At 41.0% G+C, this 22736-nt stretch overlaps 1 protein-coding gene across 1 annotated transcript in view; it reads right to left on the bottom strand.

The window, feature by feature from the left end:
* cacna1bb (calcium channel, voltage-dependent, N type, alpha 1B subunit, b) overlaps positions 1 to 22736 on the bottom strand; it is a 214162-nt gene that overhangs the window by 42294 nt on the left and 149132 nt on the right. Inside the window, exons 26-34 of the mRNA XM_047372543.1 lie at positions 22579 to 22599; positions 19391 to 19487; positions 16600 to 16760; positions 16315 to 16452; positions 11788 to 11989; positions 11299 to 11463; positions 8529 to 8639; positions 6769 to 6852; positions 1836 to 1838 (exon numbers count right to left, since the gene is read on the bottom strand). Of these exons, the coding sequence (XP_047228499.1) occupies positions 1836 to 1838; positions 6769 to 6852; positions 8529 to 8639; positions 11299 to 11463; positions 11788 to 11989; positions 16315 to 16452; positions 16600 to 16760; positions 19391 to 19487; positions 22579 to 22599 (982 nt within the window). The remainder of the gene's footprint in view (positions 1 to 1835; positions 1839 to 6768; positions 6853 to 8528; positions 8640 to 11298; positions 11464 to 11787; positions 11990 to 16314; positions 16453 to 16599; positions 16761 to 19390; positions 19488 to 22578; positions 22600 to 22736) is intronic.

A 22736-nucleotide genomic window follows, 5' to 3' on the forward strand; every position in this document is an offset into this window, starting at 1 on the left:
CTTTTAAAGATTTATCTGAACTGTTCTTCTAACAGGAAGAAATGTTTACCTACATGTAACCACAATGATTATTAAAAACAAGGATTAGGTCCGCAAACAGCTAAAATGAGATCTGGAAAATGTCTCTGAGAAAGCTGCACCACAACCACACACTTTTGGTAGCCATCAACAAGCTTCTGGCTGAATAACTGACCACTCGTTTTGGCAGAACTGGAAGAGTTCATTTAAATTAAACACTGAGGATGAGGATGGAGATCCTCACAAACCACTCCAGAAGCTTAATGTTTGTCTTCTTGATCCATTTCAACACCAGTTCTTGTTCGTGTTTTGGATCACTGTCCTGTTGGGACACCCAGTTGTGTCTTCAGTTTTGTTGTTGATTGGTGTTGATGGTCCTACTTGATTATTCCATCCACGTTCAGCAATGCACCAGCATCAAGGGTGGCAAATCAATCCCACAGCATGATACCGCCACCACCATGTTTGACGGTTGGTACAGTGTTCTTTGGTTTAAAAAGCTCATCCTGACTCCTCCTTAATGTCCCCAGGTAAGCTGCACCCCAACTGCACACTTTCCACAGCCATCAGTGAGCCTCTGGTGTTATTCTGTCTGGATATCTGACCACTCTTCTTGGCTGAATTGGCAGAGTTGATTTAAATTGGTTGGTTTCCTAGCACTGACCAAGGTTTTAAGTATAGTCCACAAACTTTCAATAAAGTTAAAGTTGGGTCTTTGGGATGACTGTCTTTTAAGCACTCAATTGTGTCCAAGTTTAGACAACTTTTACAGAAACTGTCATCTTTAGATGAAAGGAAATTGGTCAGGGTGTTCATGAACCCTACAGGAATTACCAAGACTACAGTATGGCAACAACTGAAAAGACAGCACAAGGCAAAACAATCAACACCTTCCAAGTTTAAATGAATTTGTAACTTCTCACAAGAACAAGCTAAGTGCCATCTGGAGAAACGTTTTATGGACAGATGAGACAAAGATGGATCCTGTTGGCCCCATTGATAAGGAGTGAGTTTGAAGGAGAACACTGAACAGTGTAGCACCTGTTATCATCATCCTGTGGGCCTCTTTCACTGCTAGTGGCACGGGTGCATTGTACAAAGTGGATGGAATAGAGAAGAAGCAGCACTGCCTCCAAGCTCTTCAACTTTTTCTCGAATCAACAGCTAGATGGTTAAAACTTGATGCCAGAGGGTGTTTTAACAGGACAATGACACAAACCATGCATCAAAACTAGTCTTAGGATGGATACTGCAGGCAAACATCAAGCTTCTAGAAGGCCTCTGACCTCAGCCCTACTGAAAATTTGTGGAATATTCTATTAAAAGCCGAAAAACAAACCAATTAACAAGATAGCTACAAATGATGATGCTGCTGCTACTCTTCTCCCGAGAAGATTGGTTAAAGCTTGTTGGTGGCTATAAAAATCATGTGCCATAGGCAACATTTGCAAAGGGACATTTAAACAAGCATTTGCTCAAACAAATAATTAAAAACCCAACATTAATAGGTTATTCATGCCTGTGTTGAGCTTTTCTGCAATTCTTACCAACGCTGTAGCCAGAATCCTTCTGTTAAACTTCAGGAGATGGGATTACATTCATTTTTTAAATTTCTTGTTTAACATTAGGACTGCAAGTGCAGTAGATGGACTAGTTACAGCTGAAGCTCTCGGTTCATCTCTTCTCTAATATTATGTCCTGCCGAGGATTTAGCCAACAGTTTCAACTGAGACTGCCGGAGAGAACAACACACACACTGACAGGGGAACTGGAAGGAAAAAAGGAAGAACCAGCAGGCAACAAGAAAAGCCACTTACCGTCTAGAGGTGTCAGATGTGACAGAGGAGGCAGAGTGAGGGCACAGGCGCCAGGATAGACACAGCAGATGATGGAAACAGCCAAACAGAAATAAGAGAAGCGAAAAGGGAGACAGAAAAGAAGACTGATGTCCTCATGAGGAAAAACACAGCAGGCGTTGACACACGGGAAACCACATCGGCCAGCCTCAGTCCTTACATCCTTTTTTTAATGCTCGTGCAGTTTTTTTCTGCACGTTAAATTGGAATTACCAATTTTCAGCACATCTGTATGTTAGCTGCTGTGACTTGGTTGTATGTTTTGGAGATTTTATTTTGTTTCCCTATGAAGATTATGAAAGCTTTTGATTTAAGGACTGAGACCACGAGAGTACGACAGAGCATGGCTTCTTTTACTGCCCTAAAGGGTGGAAAAACAACGCAAATCCCTTTTCATTTCATCTGTTCAAAGTTGTAGATAATCCTATTAATCTGGAAATCAAATATTTTTTATTGAATTGACCAAATCTTTTCAGAAATGAATATACTATCAAAATAAAAATACTACATACAAGCTAATATGATTTCATTTTTAATTTTACCAGATTAACACATTAATTTAAATCTGCCCCATGCAGCAGTGTATGGATAGCAGTTTCATGCAAAATTAAATAAATAAATACTGCTATTGATAAATTATTAATAAATATTCCATGAAATAAAACGAAATAATTATGTTAAAAGAAATTTTTATCTTGTTTTATTTAATTCATTTCAAGATTTATTTAATTTACTTAAAAATGTATTTAATTCACTTAAAGATTTATTTAATTTTCTTAAAGATTTATATATATATATATATATATATATATATATATATATATATATATATATCATAGAGGCTATGTTGTCTGGGGCCTAAATGCCCCTGGTAGGGTCTCCCATGGCAAACAGGTTCTAGGTGATGGGTCAGACAAAGAATGGTTCAAGAACCCCTCATGAAGAACACAATATCGAGGCACGTGACGTCGCCCGGCGGAGCCGGGGTTCCACCCTGGAGCCAGGCCTGGGGTCGGGACTCGTCAGAGAGCGCCTGGTGGCCGGGTTGCTCCTCGCGGGACCCGGCCGGGCCAAGCCCGAACGAGAGACGCGAGGCCATCCCCCAGTGGGCCCACCACCTGCAGGGGGAACCGTCAGGGACCGGTGCAAAGAGGATTGGGTGGTGACGAAGGTGGAGACCTCAACGGCCCGATCCCCGGATGCTTAGGCTGGCTCTAGGGACGTGGAATGTCACCTCGCTGGGGGGGAAGGAGCCTGAGCTTGTGCGGGAGGTCGAGAGATATCGACTAGAAATAGTCGGGCTCGCCTCCACGCACAGCGTGGGCTCTGGAACCCATCTCCTTGAGAGGGGTTGGACTCTCTTCTACTCTGGAGTGGCCCACGGGGAGAGGCGGCGGGCTGGTGTGGGTTTGCTTGTTGCCCCCCAGCTCAGCCGTCTCGTGTTGGGGTTTACCCCAGTGGATGAGAGGGATGTATCCCTGCGCCTTCGGGTTGGGGAGAGGTCTCTGACTATCATTTCAGCCTACGGGCCGAGTGGTAGTGCAGAGTACCCTGCCTTCTTGGCGTCCCTGTCGGGGGTGCTGGAAAGTGCCCCTCCCGGGGACTCCATTATTCTGCTGGGGGACTTCAACGCCCACGTGGGAAACGACAGTGACACCTGGAGAGGCGTGATCGGGAGGAATGGCCTCCCCGATCTGAATCCGAGTGGTGTTTTGTTATTGGACTTCTGTGCTAGTCACGGATTGTCCATAACGAACACCATGTTCAAACATAAGGGTGTCCATCAGTGCACTTGGCACCAGGACACCCTAGGCAGGAGGTCGATGATTGACTTTGTTGTCGTATCATCAGACCTTCGGCCGCATGTTTTGGACACTCGGGTGAAGAGAGGGGCTGAGCTGTCCACTGATCATCACCTGGTGGTGAGTTGGATCCGCTGGAGGAGGAGAAAGCCGGACAGACTCGGCAGGCCCAAGCGCATAGTGAGGGTCTGCTGGGAACGCCTGGCGGAGCCCTCGGCCAGGGATGTATTCAACTCCCACCTCCGGGAGAGCTTCGACCAGATCCCGGGGGATGTTGGAGACATAGAGTCCGAGTGGACCATGTTCTCTGCATCTATTGTCGATGCTGCTGCCCATAGCTGCGGCCATAAGGTCTGCGGTGCCTGTCGTGGCGGCAATCCCAGAACCCGGTGGTGGACACCGGCAGTAAGGGATGCTGTTAAGCTGAAGAAGGAGTCCTATCGGCTGTGGTTGGCTTGTGGGACTCCTGAGGCGGCTGACGGGTACCGTGAGGCCAAGCGTGCTGCGGCCCGGACTGTGGCAGAGGCAAAAACTCGGGCCTGGGAAGAGTTCGGTGAGGCCATGGAGAAGGACTACCGGTTGGCCTCGAAGCGATTCTGGCAAACCGTCCGGCGCCTCAGGAGGGGGAAGCAGTGCTTTGCCAACACTGTTTATAGTGGGGGCGGGAGACTGCTGACCTCGACTGAGGACATTATCGGGCGGTGGAAGGAGTACTTCGAGGATCTCCTCAATCCTGCCATCACGCATTCCGTGGTGGAAACAGAGGCTGGGGACTCGGGGTTGGACTCTTTCATCACCCAGGCTGAAGTCACCGAGGTGGTTAAAAAGCTCCGCGGTGGCAAGGCTTCGGGGGTGGATGAGATCCGCCCTGAGTACCTCAGTACTGGGGTGGTGGTCCCCCTTTATAAGAAGGGGGACCGGAGGGTGTGTTCCAACTACAGGGGGATCACACTCCTCAGCCTCCCTGGTAAGGCCTACGCCAGGGTATTGGAGAGGAGAGTCCGACCGATAGTCGAACCTCGGCTTCAGGAGGAACAGTGTGGTTTTTGTCCCAGCCGTGGAACACTGGACCAGCTCTATACCCTCTACAGGGTGCTCGAGGGTTCATGGGAGTTTGCCCAACCGGTTCACATGTGTTTTGTGGACCTGGAGAAGGCATTCGACTGTGTCCCTCGTGATGCCCTGTGGGGGGTGCTCCAGGAGTATGGAATCGGGGGCCCTTTATTAGGGGCCATCCGGTCCCTGTACGAGCGGAGCAGGAGTTTGGTCTGCATTGCCGGCCCTAAGTCGGACCTGTTCCCAGTGCATGTTGGACTCCGGCAGGGCTGCCCTTTGTCGCCGGTCCTGTTCATAACTTTTATGGACAGGATTTCTAGACGCAGCCAAGGGCCGGAGGGGGTCTGGTATGGGGACCAGTGGATTTCGTCTCTTCTTTTTGCGGATGACGTGGTCCTGCTGGCCCCCTCTAGCCAAGACCTACAGCATGCGCTGTGGCGGTTCGAAGCCGAGTGTGAAGCGGCTGGGATGAGGATCAGCTCCTCCAAGTCCGAGGCCATGGTACTCAACCGGAAAAGGGTGGCTTGTCCTCTTCAGGTTGGAGGGGAGTTCCTGCCTCAAGAGGAGGAGTTTAAGTATCTCGGGGTCTTGTTCACGAGTGAGGGAAGAATGGAGCGGGAGATCGACAGACGGATCGGTGCAGCTGCCACAGTAATGGGGGCGCTGTGCCGGTCCATTGTGGTGAAGAGAGAGCTGAGCCGAAAAGCAAAGCTCTCAATTTACTGGTCGGTCTACGTTCCTACCCTCACCTATGGCCATGAACTTTGGGTCATGACTGAAAGAACGAGATCACGGATACAAGCGGCTGAAATGAGCTTCCTCCGTAGGGTGGCCGGGCACTCCCTTAGAGATAGGGTGAGGAGCTCGGCCATCCGGGAGGAGCTCGGAGTAGAGCCGCTGCTCCTCCACATTGAGAGGAGCCAGTTGAGGTGGCTCGGGCATCTATACCGGATGCCTCCTGGACGCCTTCCTCGGGAGGTGTTCCAGGCACGTCCCACCGGGAGGAGGCCCAGGGGACGGCCCAGGACACGCTGGAGGGACTATGTCTCTCGGCTGGCCTGGGAACGCCTTGGGCTCCCCCTGGAGGAGCTGGAGCAGGTGTCTGGAGAGAGGGACGTCTGGGCGTCTCTGCTGAGTCTGCTGCCCCCGCGACCCGGTCCTGGATAAGCGGAAGACGACGAACGAACGAACGAACGAACGAACGAACGATATATATATATATATTTATTTATTTATTTCATAATGCAGTTTTATTTTGTGCTGCTGTTTTTGTGGAAGCTGTTTGTGCGATAAATTTTCGTCATCCTTTCAGCACGTCATACACACACATAGTGCTATTTATTTACCATCCAACGCTGTTTATTAAATAAAAACCAATAAAGACATCATCATTTAAAAGTAACAGGCTATAACAATAATGACATCCGGTTTGCCGATAATCACCATTGGTTTGCACAAAAAACAGCGGCAACCGCCATGGCAGGCTTTTATGGCCGGTCTGGCACCGGCTCTGGCATGCTGTCTTCTGCCGGCCACCGCCACGAATTGAGCTCGGCCCTGCCGTCCCAGCGCCACCCAGCAGATAAAACTCTGCCCCCTCATTTGAATATCAGAACATGAAATAAAAAGAGCTTAAAATGAAAAACGAGGTTAAAAAGTAAAAGTCACTGAAATACGTAAAGTAGATTTACAAAATAAAAGTGTCACAAAATAAAACTGCAATATGAAATAAATAAATAAATAAATAGATAAATTGATAAATAAATAAATCTTTAAGTAAATTAAATACATTTTGAAATTAATTAAATAAAATAAGATGAACATTTCTTTTAACATAATTATTTTGTTTTATTTCATGGAGATATTTATTCATTTCATGGAATATTTATTAATAATTTATCAACAGCAGTATTTGTTTATTTATTTAATTTTAAATGAAACTGTTCTCCATAGCAGTGATGGTACACTGAAGTTTGGTAATTATCTGTTGGATGCATTGACATGTAACATTGCACAAAGGTGGCTGCAGGTCTTACATTTATCTCTGTGAACAAAATGTCTGTGATGCTCCCAATCACAGTCACAAAGTCAAACACATTCCAGGGTTCTTTCAGGTAGTTCTGAAACACAGACACAAATTAGGCTGTTAGCAATAAAATAAATAGAACTTTTACGGTAAATATCCTGGGTTATTTATTATATTTTAGTCATCTGGAAGAAATGAGACCCTTCGACTTCTACAAAAAAAAATACAAATGACATACAAACTGAAAACATACTAATAGATAAACACTGACACCATCTCCTGCATAAATCATGAGGTGTTTCTTGCACCCTGAACACCTTCAGACAGGTCCATCATCCAGTTCCTGAGGGTGGAGGTTTCTGCCAGACCCCCACAGCTGTTTTCTTTGACCCGCTACAGCAGCCAAGCATTTAAAAAGGCAGATGTGAGCTTAGCAGCGAAACAGGTGAAGGTAAGTGGTGTGTGAGAAAAGCAATTTAATAAATGGGCCGTGTAAATGGAATTGAGCTGAAAAGGAAACGCGTCACTGCAGACCAGACGGCAACATGTCAGGAGCAGATTTATGCTTCTTCCTTTTAATTCATTCCTGAAATAAAAATGGAAAAAATCCTTTTAACACCTGATACGTTATGTGTTTTTCATTGGATACTGACATTGTAAAATGGGAATATTTTAACATTAATTAGGTTGGTTTGATTTCATAAACATCCACTCAAGTAAAAGATTAAACCTCTGAAATGGATAAGGTTTGAGAACCTACTGCTTGTTCACCTCAGTTAAGAGTAATCGGTATCTTACCTGCAACAAACAGCAGGTAAGATGATCTCCTTGGAGAGTTAGGGAGAAATTATCTGGAAGGAGTCTCCCAGGCAGACTACTCAAAGTCAAGCTAAAAGTTTAACATTATCAAGCTAAAATCCAAGTAAAATCAAGGAAACGGATACTCAGAATCAAGCGAAAAGCCTATCAGAGTCAACCTAAAACCTACTTAATGTCAAGCTGGCAGGTAGTCAGTGTCAAGCTAAAAACTACTTAAAGTGAAGCTAATTGCTACCCAGAGTCAAGCCAAGGGCAACACAAACACAAAGAACTACTAAGAATCTAACTAAAAGCTACTTACAGTAAAGCTAACAGTTACTCTGAGTCTAGCTAACATCTCCTCACAGTTAAGCTAATGCCTGATTAGGTCAAGCTAACTGATATTCATATTCAAGCTAACAGCTATTCAGAGTCAAGCTAACAGATACTTAGAGTCCAGCAGATATTTTAAGCTCACAACTATTTTATGTCATGCTAACCAATGTTTAGCCACACAAACAATCTGAGTCTAAACCAACAGCTGTTTATTGTCAACTAAACAGTTACTTGGAGTCAAGCTAACAGTCAATGTGAATCAAGAAACTAATAATCGGAACTTAGCTAATGACTAATCAGGGTAAAGCTGATGGCCATTTTTAGTCAAGCTAATCCCTAAGCAAAATCAAGCTAACAGCTAATCAGAGCCAAGCTAACAGCTAATCAGGGTCAAGCTAACAGCTAATCAGGGTCAAGATAAAAAGGGACTTCCAAACAAGCTAATTACTACTAATAGTCAAGCTATCAACTATTTAGAGCTGGGGTCATGCAACAGAAAAAAATGGCCCTCTTAAACAGATCAAACATAAAACCTTACAAGCAGGAAACTCTCATTACCATAGTAACTGTGAACATAAAAACATTGGAACAAAGAGCGAGAGTTTAGTGCACGGCAGATTGTCTTCAACAGCTCACCAGTGGATTGAAAGCAATAATCTTGAGGATGCACTCCAGTGTGAAGAGGCCAGTGAAGACGATGTTGAGGTATTTCAGGATAGACTCGTACACCACTGGAGCTCCGTAGAACTGAGGACAGAAGGTAAAACAAGTATACGGTTTTAATCTGACAGACTGCATCTGCATAATATTCTGTACCTGAAAGAGTAAATGCAGCTAATAGCCATTGGATTACTCACACCTGCTTAAAAGCTTTATGTATAGAGAAAATGTATCTGTCAACCCCAGGTGTTAGTTACACTCTAACCCACTCAAATATCTGTGTGGGCTGTTTGTGTTGCCACTGTGGGTATCTCAGATAAACAGGTATGTTGTGTTGGGTCGGCTGGAGCTGTTTTAATCTTGCTGAGATGTCCCACTCTAAGTTCACCATGAAATTCCAGTAAGAGAATTTGGTATTTTCTCTTTTAGGGAGGAGATAATTTATTTGACATAAATCCTTGAAAACTGTACATCAAGAAAGGTAATTTTCTGTTTCCGCATCTCGTGACACTGAAATATTGGTAGTTTTTCTGACTAATTGTTACCATGACTCAATTTGATACCGAAAGGGAAAAAAACTGCCTCATCAAAAGCAATAGAGCATCAGGAGAATAGCTGCACCAAATTATGACATAACAAAGATGATTTTCCAGTGTTGTTTGTTTTGAGAGTACAACTCTCTCTTAAACCTCCTCATTTGGTAGAATACAATTCAGACTTGAGGAGTCTAACACCTTTATAGATCATTCTACATCTGTAAATAGTGACTCTGAATTGAATCAAAAGGTAAAAGTAATTATTAATGAAAAAGACTAAGCCTGAAGCCTCAGCCGGGGCGTTTACTCTCTTTGGGTAACTATGACTGTAAATGTGGCAGCCCATCCGCCTGAAGTGTAAAAAACACAACAAGTTTTTCTGTGTATGTGATAATTAATACTTATTGGTTCTGTTACATGTGTAAATGAACCTGTTTACAACAACCTACCTCCTACTGTCTGTAAACTTTTCCACATATAAACAGAAAAAACTGAGGTGAGCATCACTATAACTTCAGCTTCTGGTAATCTGCTATATATATACAGTGCCTTGCAAAAGTACTCGGCCCCCTTGAACTTTTCAACCTGTTGCCACATTTCAGGCCTCAAACATTCAAATTTTTTGTGAAGAATCAACAACAAGTGGGGCACAATCGTGAAGTGGAATGAAATTTATTGAATGTGTCAAACGTTTTTAACAAATAAAAAACTGAAAAGTGGATTGTGCAATATTATTCAGCCCCTTTACTTTCAGTGCAGCAAACTTTTTGCAAGGAAGAATGGGCAAGAATTTCAGTCTCTCGATGTGCAAAACTGATAGAGACATATCCCAAGCGACTTGCAGCTGTAATTGAAGAAAAGGGTGGCGCTACAAAGTATTAACGCAAGGGGGCCGAATAATATTGCACGTTCCACTTTTCAGTTTTTTATTTGTTAAAAAAGTTCGATACATCCAATAAATTTCATTCCACTTCATGATTGTGTCCCACTTGTTGTCGATTCTTCACAAAAAATTAGAATTTTTTATCTTTATGTTTGAAGCCTGAAATGTGGCAAGAGGTTGAAAAGTTCAAGGGGGGCGAGTACTTTCGCAGAGCACTGTATATATATATATTTATATATTAGGGATGAAACCATGAATCGGATTAATTGTTATTAATCTATTTTTGAAATAAACGTCAAATAATTTAGTAATTTAATAATCTTTAACTGGAGTATATAGACTCTAAAACATGCAAATTGCTGAAAGAACAACCCACTCAGAGCAGTAATTAAGCCAAAACTGTACAAAAAAATAAATACACTTTGCATCTAAGATGAAAAACCTTCTTTGTCTGTAAATATGCTCTATCCACGTGGCATAGTTTTAGATTCGCCTGGTTCAAATTATGTAAAAGAAAATCTCCTATTAAGCACCTTTTGCAATCATTCATAAATAATGCACAATCCTGCACAGGAATCAGTCATTGAACATGTCAGGAAGGGTCGATGTTGGTCGTGGCTTCGCCCTGTGGTGCTTCAACACCTCAGTGATCAGATTTGTGAGTCAGACATCAAGTGAAACACAGCAGTAAGATGCTAGGTGCTTCATTGTGTCCTGAATGTCGTTTAGTCAGATTTAAACCTCCACATTTCTGAATCCATGTACAAAAGTAATAAAAAGCTACACTAGTATGTGCTCAGCTATGTTAATTTGTTTAAATGAGTTAGCCTTAAGCTAACAACATTAGAATCAGTTAGCCAAGCAGCGATCAGCATTAAGTACACACTTTCTGCCAAACTATTTTCTATATTTCTCCTAACTATCACGAGATACAAGCCTGAACACATTTGAAAAGGAAAGATTGAAAAAATTATGATATATACCTAATAATAAAATGATCATTGTATCCTCAGCCTTTCAGCAAACTGTGTGCTCAAACATCTGCTAATTTCACCATTAAAAATACAGACAACTGTAAATGTGTGAAATGGTTTCCATCCACAGGATGGTCTGACCTATCAATCACAAATGGATAAAAAATTTAAAAGCAAAAGGTTGACATTATTCAACACATAAATTACTCTGAGTTTAATTCATTTGAATCTTTTCTTTAACAGTGAGAGTTGCATATTTAAAATGTGACCCAGCCAGTGTGCTACTTTTAAGCAGGTGAGGGATATTTGAGAGGAACTGGCACTTTGCCTCATTAGTAAGAGTGAGAACCGACCTTCATCATCAGCACGACTGTGTTGAGGGCGATTAAAGTCATGATGGCGTACTCGAAAGGTGACGACACCACAAACTTCCACATCTTGTACTGGAAGGACTGCTTGTTCTCTGGCATGTATCTTGTAAGCGGCCTGGCGTTGATGGCAAAGTCAATACAAGCCCTCTGTTTGTGGAGAAGAAAAAGCTCAAATATTCTCCAGTAGAGTTAACATTTAAAGACAAAACATTTGGCTACACACCAGGGATCCTTCCAGTTCTCCTTTTAATTACTTATTCTGTAAACCATGCTGGGGTTGGGATGAGTGGAGTTTATATTTCTAACAGGACCAGCTTGAGCTCCAGGTTCTAATGAGGTAAATGTTTGTTGTGCAAACAAACATTTGCTAGAAACTGGAGTTTCTGCATATAAGAGCAGTGTCTGTCCCTGTTGCATGCAGATGATTACATGAATTAAATCTGAAGAAGAAAACCAAAGAAGGTACAACACCTCATTCTTCTCCAAGCTGCACTCCGACATGGCCTTGTCTCCTTGCTCCTGGAAGGTGATGATGATCAAAGCCACAAAAATGTTGACAAAGAAGAAAGGAAACACCACAAAGTAGACCACATAGAAGATGGACGTCTCCATGCGGAAGCCCGGGCTGGGGCCCTGATCTTCATATGTGGCATCCACAGAGTGCTTCAGGACCCTGGAAAGAAAATATGCAACTGACTGAAGATTACCCACTTGGAGATAAAGCACTTTAATGCATTTTGACGCATTTGTAAAGATTAAAACGCTTCCTCTGCTCTGTTTCCTGCAGCTTTCATTGAGCTCTGTAAGATAATAAAGAACTTTATTCCAGTGAGACGCAAAATAAAAGACTGGAAAAACTGAGCGCTATGAAAGCAAATAAAAACAGTACTGAGATAATCATCTGACTCAGTCACTAAATACATAATTACAGCCCTCAGAGGTTTTCAACCACTACCAAAGAACATATTAGGAGATGAGAAATACAGATCAGACAAATGTCTGTCATTCATCGTTTCCTTCCATGGACGCAGACTTTCTTATCTTTTAAAGTAGTTTTCCAGGCTCTCTGAAAGTCATCTGAAGTCTTCTTTTGGACTTTGTTTTCAGTGCAATACCTGATCATGTTCAAAGGTTTTGTGCGTTTCTGTTTCTATGAGTCATTCGGATCCACAGATATATTTTCTGAAGCAAATTTCCACCTTTTGCTTTTCAGCCATCCTTCAGACATCACCGGAGCCTTCAAGATATTCATATCCAGTATTTGCCCCCTTTTACTCCCTTTTAAATGTTTCAGATCAACAAAAAACAATAACATTAGATAAATATAATCTGACCAAATACATAATTCAGTTTTAAATGATGATTTGAGTTATTAAGGTCAAAAAGCTATGCAAATGTGAAAAGTAATCATTCCCTTGGTAAGTTATGAATTAAATATAATTTAAGATATTTTTTGGGAAGCTGAGTTCAATCTCACTACCCACACCCAGGCCTGATTAAGACCTTTAGTGAGAAGGAATCACTGAACCAGTACCTGTCTGAGTCAACATGAGATCGGCTAAAACATCTTAAAAAGATGTAACATGCCCCAAAATAAATGAATTCAAGAACAGATGAAAAACAAAGTCATTAGCATCTATCAGTCCTGAAAGGGTTGCAAAGCCATTTCTACGGCTTTGTGACTCCAGTGAACTACAGTAAGAACCAAATTTACTCCAAGACTGCATGACCAGCTCATCCAGGAGGTCACAGAAGATCCCAGAACATCATCTAAAGCAATGCAGGTCTCACTGCCTGACTTAAGAGAGACTGGGCAAAAATGGCCACTATGTGAGACTTCCAGGGCCAAAACCACTGCTGAGCAAAAAGAGCATCAAGGCCAGTATCACATTTACTGGCATATTGACAGTGAAACATGGTGGAGGCAGTGTGATGGTCTGGGCCTGCTCTGCTGCTTTAGGACCTGAACAACCTGCTGTTCAACCTCTTTTTTTTTTTTTTACTTTTCAGCACAAACTACACAACATGATATTATGATCAGGTACAAATCCTAGGAAAAAATATGTAAAAACCAGCCAAAGTCCAGAGAAAAGACCTTCAGAAAGCCTGGATCACAACTAATTCTAGCTTCCTAAGTGCTAAATTAAAAAACAAATTGTTTACAGTTTTGCACAGCACTATAAATGGTTCAATGTAAAGTCACACGCAGGGCAAGCAAAGATCATAGGTTTCCGCAGGACTTCGACATGTAAAATGTAATGATCTAATACATATTCACAGATTACAGGTGTCTGGAGAATCAACGTGGGATCCAATCCTCCTGCTGCGAGTATTTAACAGCTTGTGCAGGCTCCTGTTTTTATCACCATCTGCACATTTCCCATAAGCTGCTGCATAATTAACTGCTCCTTGTGAAGCTCTTGTAAGTTTTTCAATGAGTAATAGCAGAAATTAAGAGAAAATATGTTGATTATTTTGCTTTAAAAGTTACACAAAGCTTCCAACCAATTAAATACCGGCAGCTGTAGTTTTACAAAGCATCGTTATTGATGTTATAAATTTATGTTTGGCCATTTTTTACTTACTCAGCTAACATTCATCTTTTTATTCCTCACCTCTAATAACTAACCTGTGTAAATCTTAGGTATGAATTTACTCCCTACTTTTCCTGTTGGCAACAATGCATGAAGACAAACTCCTTCACAAAGGGCAGTTTAACATCTGCATAGTTTAGATAACAGGCAGAGAGGCAGAACTGAAGGGCAAAATTCATCAGTCATAATATTTGCACCAAATCAGCCATCCCTGTTCCTGCCCATTCAGCCAACTCTGTTATCTATTTGATCCAAGGCAGCGCTTAGCTAAAGTATTCACACCCCTTAAACATTTGCAGATTTTCTTTATGTTTTTTCTTAATGTGATAGATCAACAAAAAGTGCATGATTGTGAAGTAGGAGGAAAATGATATATGGGTTTTATACAAATGAAAATCTTAAATCTGTGACATACGTTTCCATTGGTGTTGCTGCAATTCCAGCTGCAAATCTTTTGTGGTATGACTAGCAGCTTTGCATATCTCAAGACTGAAATTGTTACCCATTCCTCTTTGTAAAATAGCTCAAGCTCAGATTAGATGGAGAGCATCGGTGAAAAGCAATTTTCAATTCTTACCACATCAAATTTAGCTCTGGACTTTGACTGGACCATTCCAACACTTGAATATGCTTTGATCTAAACCATACTATTGTAGCTCTTGCTGTATGTTTGGTTCATTGTTCCTGCTAAAAGGCGAACCTCCACCCAAGTCTAAAGTCTGTATTAAGATTTCTTGTCCATGCTGAAAAAAAACATCCCCACAGCATGATGCTGCTACCATTATTGTCCCTTTTCCACTGGCTCTAGTTAGGCGGCGCGGCTCTGCTCCACTCGGTCTCGTTACACTCTGTATGGTACCAGTTGTGTTTTCACTGACCCACTGACAGCTGGAGCTATAGCTGCTGGAAGCCCCACCTCCAGCTGTCATTGCACTGCTGTGCTGCTATTAACATTATTAAAGTAATCTGAGTGAAATGATAAAAAATAAATAACAATTAAATAGAAAATAAAAAAATTCATAAACAAAATACAAATAATTTTTGGATGATTGTATATGCAAGGATGTCATGTATATGTTTTCTTTATGTATAAAATAACAGGATAATTATCTGGACCACAGCCCAGCCAGAACTTATAAAATAAGGCTCATGCAGGTTCTGATGTGAGGGGAAGCAGAGAGGAGAGAGGCTGTTGTCTTGATGGTGAGGCTCCAAAGTTTGCCTGAAGAAGTCACAATTTTGGGCTTTATGAGGATGTTTTTGTCTCAGCTATGGCAATAATGAGGACAAGGACTTTAAAGCGCAAAATTGCTGACTTCTGACTGCGGTGAAGTTCGTTTTAGGTTGGATATTGGGTATTCGTGCTCCCATTCGATCCGAAGCAGACAGTCTGATTACGGGCAGCTGCCTATTGCCTGCTCCCTCCTCCTGCAGATGGTGGTTTGCTTAATGACCGCCAATATATTTGTGTGTCTGAACAGCTGATTTTATGTTTGATCTGCTGGTTTAGGATGTTATTAAGTACAGTGCCCTGCCTGTGTGTAATACAGAAAGCTGATGAGTCCTTTATCTTCTTTCAGCCTTCAGGCATGGTTTATGCTCTGTAAATAGTAAAATTATATTTCGGTTTAACCCGCTGCAGCCATTGTGGTCCTTAATAATATTGTAGTCGATCTTGAGTTTTATTAACTTTTCCCTGCACTACCTCTTTCAAAACGTTCTCATTTCTCCTGGTCCCATGGCCAATCATTGAGTAGCAGTCCTGCTCAGGAGCAAGGACCAAAAAACTAGGTACCAGTATGAAAAAAACTGTAATGGAAATGCTCGCAAAGTTGGCCTGGCCAAAGTTGCCCTCCAGTCCAGCAGGTGGCAGTAATAAGAAACCAAAGGCCAAACAAGCAAAGCCTGACCAAGAAGCCCATATCCAAAACAAGATGGATGCCCAACTGGCTCTTTTGCTTGTGGTTGTAACTGAAACCCAGCGATCTGCAAGGGAAAGAAAGCAGGCGATCACCCGAGGACAACGTCTTAGAAAACAACAACACGTAGATCTTAAATATGGTGGGTAAGTTGAAGTTAGAACACCGCAAGAAAGGGTCCACCAATATCACAGTCCTACCCCAGGCCAGGACCTCTTATACAGGAAAGTGTGGATCTGAGAAACTGAAATAACTTGCACAAAATTGTGTCAAAATGCAAGGAGGGCTTTAATCTAGTATGGAAAAGGGAGATAAAATGCTTATGGTATATCACATAAAACTCCATTAAAAATATTAAAGTACGAGGCAGTAATGTAACAAAATTCTTAAAACGTTTAAGGAGTATAAATACTTCAGCAGTCACTTCAATACAGTCACAAAGGGCGTCAACACAATTAACACACACATGCGTTTTAATCACTTACAGTGGCCAGCCCTCTCCAGTGGAGACAGTAAAGAGCGTTAGGAAAGCCCAGAGAACATTATCGTAGTGAAACTCATACTTCTTCCACTCTCTGGCCTGAGCCGTCACTTCTTCACGATCATACTCCAAAAACTGACCCCTGCAAGGAAGGTGAGGGGATAACAGGTAACAATCAAACATTTAATCAACAGGTAACTATGGCCGAATGTGTTCTGGTAACAGATGTCACTAATATTTGTTCTCCCTGCTGATTGTGGTAACACATAATAAAGAACTGTTGATGCACCTGCAGTCCTTCTCCAGACCCTTAGACTCGTCGGTGCAGTAGAAGAATTTGCCTTTGAAGAGCTGCACAGCGATAACGGCAAAGATGAACATGAAGAGGATGTAAACGATGAGGATGTTGAGAACGTTCTTCAGAGAGTTCACAACACAGTCGAATACAGCCTGAAAAACACAACCAGAAACACATGAGCCGCTATGAGAGTGCATCTATTCATAGCTAGCAGGATACTACACAGATTCAAGATGTCAAGAAGTAAAAAATAAACTGGAACACAAAGTAAGTGGGATTTCTGACATGTAAGTCAGATGAATCCTGCAGCCAACACCCCCAAATCCAACATCCCGGCCCTACATTTAAACAGGAGTGATAGTTGAATTATCCATAGTGTTTACAGTCGATATAATAAGTCCACATCCCTGGAAAAATGCCATCCATGTTCTGATATAAAAAAGGGGACCAAGATAAAAAAATTTGAACTGTTCCCAACTTAAATGTGACCCATAACCTGTACAACTGAAATGTTTTAGTTGGAAAACTAAATGATAAAATTATGTGGTTGCATAAGTGTGGCCACCCACTTATAAATACAGATCAAATAGAGCCCAAAAGAATTTGTAAACTGAATTTCTTTTAATAAAGCAAACATACAAAACCCTTTTTAGGTTTTAGATCTACAATGATTTACAAACCCCTTTCCTACAGAAAGTCTGACCACTTTATTTGTTTAATCAAAATATTGCAGGTTTGCAAATTTATGTATCTGAGAATTTATTTTATTTTTTTGTGCATATGAACGTATGTACATGTCTGAAAAGCAAAATGCCTATAAACATATTGTAAGAGATTCCGTTACAATAAGACAGATCTGGAGCATGTTTTGCAAAGAAGAGTGGGCACCTGTTGCCAGGTGAAGATGTGAGATGCTGACAGACTCCTAACCAAAAAGACTTTGCTTCAACAAAGTATTAGTTTAAGGGTTTGCACGGGTATGAGACCACATTTTTTACATTTTTTTATTATTCCCCAGTGTGTTATATGTCATAGATTGATCAATAGATTCGTAGATAGATAGGTAGAAACCAAAGTTCCATTAAAAACAAAAACAAGATTAACATGTGCAATAAAAATTTTACAATTATGTGTCACAATTTAACAAATAAAAGTAGTTGAAACTTTATTTAAATGCTGTGTAATAAATAGAGAATAAATAATAAAACCTATACCTCAAATATTAAGATTGAACTACAACAAACTTCATAGAATCCATATTACAGTCTGTTTTTATTCAGTTAACTTATGAAATCCATTTATAACAATTTCTGGAACAATCTAAATGTATCACTTCAGTACCTATTAGGCACCAGAAGGAAGGTTTGTGTTCCTGTGTCTTCCTGCATGTCTCTTTCAGCCTTCTGTCTCTTGGTTTTACCATCATGTCTGTATTCAGGATGATCTACCCTGACATGTGACCAATGCTGCTGCATGAGTGATCCCCATCAAACAGTTCTTCTATTCTGCAGAGAGCTTTGAAGCATAATTATCCTCTCCTCCACCAGCAGCAGAGCTGTCAAACCACTCTGTCCAAGTATCCACAAAGACCCAGGGACGGACGGCTGTCTGCCAAGACTGATCTGTCCCCTTCATTTCACTTTTATTACTCCAATCAGATTCCTCATCTTTTGTCAGAGGCATTACTTTTGGGTGATCAGCTGCCTACATGCAGGACAGGGAAGCTGTCATTTCTCCATTAGGAGAAGAAGCAGATGATCTTGCCTTGGAAAGTCATACCAGGAGCTGCTGCTGTTGTTGGTTTTTCTTTTTCTTCATGTAACATGAATGTGATCTTACATGTCATAATTCATATTGTTCAAACCTCGTCATCCTGACTGTTTGGGAAATAATTTATCTTCTAAACCTTCGGGGAGAAATTTGAATAAATTGATCCCTAAGAAAATTATATGTTTTAAAATTCTATTTAATATTGCTAATATAATACCAGATATCAACTACACTTCATAACACAGCTAATTAGACTATTTGCAATATTGATGAAATAAAAAAAAACTTTTAAAATGAGTTTTGCAGCCCTGTGAGTCACAGCAGCTGACATGTCACAGAATGGCCAGTTTGGCATTTAGACTGATGTCAGCAGCTGCTCCTATAGACTATAACCCACCATCACAAACCTACTGCATTGAGCTAGAAATAATCACTTTATAGAAGGTTTACAAGACCATTAAGCAGCGCTAAGACTTTAAAAATAGTTATAATCAAATAAAACATATGGTATTTATGAGCATTGTTAACCAAAGCATCAGAAGCTACTTCTCAAAGCCACTAACAGAACTCTGCAGGGGGGGGGGGGCGCATACTAAACATGAACAGAAAACAATAATAATAACAAAACATTGTACTCTGTGAGCAGTTTCAACTGGCTGACTGAAACTACTGGTGGCCAAAAGTTTGGACAACCCTGTTTTAGACATTTTTGTGAACCTTTGGCTACTTAGTTAAAATAAAAGTGATGAAACTCAGCCTTAGCGACTAGAAAACAAAGAAAATTACTTTTATTGAATAAAAATTAAGAGAACAAAAAAACTCTTGTGGACGTTCTTGTCGGTTCTGTGAACCTTTTCCTGCAGAACTGTTGAACTTTAACTACCAACAAATCTTCATATACAGTTTTATATCTTTGACTCATAATACAGCAGGGGATTGTGAATATGTCCAGAACCAACTGATCTGTGTTTCTAGACTTTCCAGAACATTCAGACAGAGTGAAATACCGTACCTTCAGCTTCGGCAGCCGTTTGATGGTCTTCAGAGGCCGCAGGACTCGTAGGACCCTGAGGGACTTGATGGTGTTGATGTCCTTCCCCTTCGTTCCTCTGTGCAGATTGAAAATGCAGTCAGTCTGGGAGATATGCTGTAATCGATTGCTCTTTTCTCCTTTAAAGCTCCATTGACAAGATTAGAATGTAGTCCAACAGGTATACTGGTCATACCTGTTTGCATTCGGTTAGTGGAGCACATGCATGTGAGTGGATCATCTAATTCTAGAGAAACATGCAAGAACGATTGGGTTGTTTCTTTCTTTTCTTTGCTCCTCCATAATACCCTTCCTCTATTGTGTTTTTATTTGGATCCTTCTTGCAGGAAAACTGTTTCTTGTGTTTCTTAATCAACCCCAAGAAGCCACAATGTAAACAGGGACTGGTAAAATATTTGTAAACACTCTGGGACACAAGTCAAGCAATGGGGAAGTTTTGTTCTTACTTTATAATAAATGAAGGAAGTCAAATGGCAGGAACTGTGCTTTCGTATGAATGGGGCCATCCAAAATGGAGCATAAAAATAAAACGATACAGTTTTACACAGAAAAGGGAAATATCCACTGAGTGCCAGGAAGAGTCATCGACTATCAGATACTGTAAGTGTATTGCAGAGTACTACAGGAAGAAAACGATGAGCTTTGAAAATAAAAGGTGTTATAAAGAGATAAATATGCTAAACCTATAACTCTGTGTATGACTAAATAAAGGGTATAAGAGTAGCGGCAAGCTTTATTTAATTAGCTTGAATGCATCTATCCCAAAGAAGCACTAAAGTATAAATAACATCTGCTCGCCATAATAGCAACAGGAATTCAGTTTATCTTTAACTGTGGTTGCATGAAGTTTTTTTTTAAATCTTTGTTTATGTGTTATGCATTTTTTATCCCGACTTACCATCAGAACTGAAACAGAAGACACATCAGAGGGAAACATTGTAACCTACTAGAAACTATAAGCCTGGTTTACTGGGAGTCTGTCCTCCTGAGTTCCATCATCAGGCTAGAAGCCTGTGTTTATCATGCAGACTGAATAAAATCTACTTTTTCAGGTCACATAAACACACAGAAACCCAAAGACAAACAAGCCCAGACTCGTATAGCTCTCAATAAAACAGCTCAATGATTTTTAAGTGGAGGGACTGGGGAAACCATAAAAACATTCTGGAATCGCGCCGGAAAACCAATTTTTGAGCCACACAAAACAACAATAATGAATCTCATTTTGTTGCGAAGTTTCTGCTAAAGACCAATGCTTCTAAAGAAAAGAAGTTATACTCTGAAAATGTTCTTTTACAATATAATGGCATGCAGCTCTCATGCTTCAATGAATACCATGACATGCAATCTCTGTTCCAGTCCGGCTACCCAAGGATTCACGCCATTTTTAAATGGCAATAACAGTCCTATAATAGCTTTCAGAAGCACCAGACACAACGTGCTGAACATCCACCAAACTCAGGTCATTTGTAGTCGTCAAGACGTCTCTACACGGTGATTCCTGTTCAGAGAGTCCAGCTCACTCCGTGTTTCGCAGGAAGTTCAATGACTTGAGGAAATATGTAAGGCACAGTACATATTACTGTGCCTTACAGTACTGTGTGAACACCGACCTTCTAGCAATCTTCAAAAGTGGTCTTGATCTGTTGTTCTCCAGCTGTCTGAGGGTCAGTCCAGTTCCTGACCCTTCTCAGAGAAATGTTTCTCAGGCTGCAGCCATTCTTCCACAATTAAAACCCGTTGATAAACATTTAGATGACACATACTTTTGTTTCAAGATTTTTTATTTATTTTTCCTCCAAATTGTTGTGTGTGTGTGTGTGTGTGTGTGTGTGTGTGTGTTTGTGTGTGTGTGTGTGTGTGTGTGTGTGTGGAGAGTTATTCTATTGTCAGTTTCTATTAAAGCAGCTGAAAGCTCTCTGAAGTGAAACAAGTTGTCTGCTACATTTTCTTGTTTTTTCTGCACATTTGACTGATTGGCTTCCTGTCTGTACCTGAAATAATGTGCAGATTCTCTATTATTACATTTTAATTAAAAGGTTTCCTGTTTGACCACCTTTAGACACCAGTTGATGTTTTTCTGTTACATTACTTTCTACACTCCTTCTATATTTTAACTAAATTTATCAATATCAATCAGTAATCAATAAACAACTTTTCACTAATATTGCATCGCTCAGCTCATTTTTAAGGTCTTTTCTGGATTTCTTTCGTTTCTCTTAACAGCGTGACCTTCAGATAGGTTTTTTTGAGGCCTGGACCTTCTTCTCCTGTCCACTTCTCCAGTTTATCCTAATTTTTAAGCATGTCCTGAACAACATGCTGTCATTGCCAGGCAGACGATACTGGACAGAGCTGAACAGCCGGGAGAACTACAGATCCAGAACATTTTAAAAGACTACAAGAATGTCTGGCTGCTTGGAGAGAAAATCTACAGAAAACAGGCTTGATATGAAATTTTCCACAGTACTGTACATGCAGGTAGATTCTATACAAAATTAGGGACGTTAAAGACAATTTATTTTTTAAATAAAACTGAAATTAATATTTAAAGCAAATAGGAACAAAAACGTTTTTTTGATCAGCTTTTTGTTAAGAATTGACATCAATTTGTGTATTTCTAGCAAAAAATAAGGTTGTCTATAGTTAGTTTACATGCATACATGGCAGCCCGGGAAATAAAAATCAAAAACGCACTGATGTAAATTGAGAAGAGAGCCTGCTCTCCTTTATTGACTCTCCTCTAAGCCCATGGCGTAAAGGAGAGATGTTAAAGGCGTAAAAGAAAGCTGTAATCTCCTCACATTGACCAATTAAAGCGTCTTATATCGTGATTGTAGGAGTTTAGATGGGTGGATAAAGACCAGCTTTGATGGACCTGATTGTGGAAAGAAAAGCAAACAGATTTTCATGTTTATCAGCAGCTTGGGCTTCTGAAACCTATTTAATGGAATTCCCAATATCGCCTTGTGACTTTGGTTTTTCAATATTGGCACAGGAGGATAAAAACGAGCAAGGAGGGGTTGACGTTTGGTCAAACTGCAGGCACCGTAGGACTGGTGGTGAAAGGTTTATTAGGAGGCTGGGAATGGGAATGTTCTGCATTTTAATAGTCAGGAGGGGGAGGTGTAGATAGGGACAGTTCCCACCTGGCCACACTTTGTTGTGATCTGATGAGGGAAAGAAATGATGAGCAAGCAGACAGGACAGAAAAATTACCAGCAGAGAAAGAAGAAATAACTGAATAAACACTTAAAGCAGAGATTAAACAGGCAGGAAGACAACATTATTTAACCTTGCACCATTA

The sequence above is a fragment of the Girardinichthys multiradiatus genome, chromosome 8, assembly GCF_021462225.1.
Source record: "Girardinichthys multiradiatus isolate DD_20200921_A chromosome 8, DD_fGirMul_XY1, whole genome shotgun sequence".
Taxonomy (NCBI): domain Eukaryota; kingdom Metazoa; phylum Chordata; class Actinopteri; order Cyprinodontiformes; family Goodeidae; genus Girardinichthys; species Girardinichthys multiradiatus.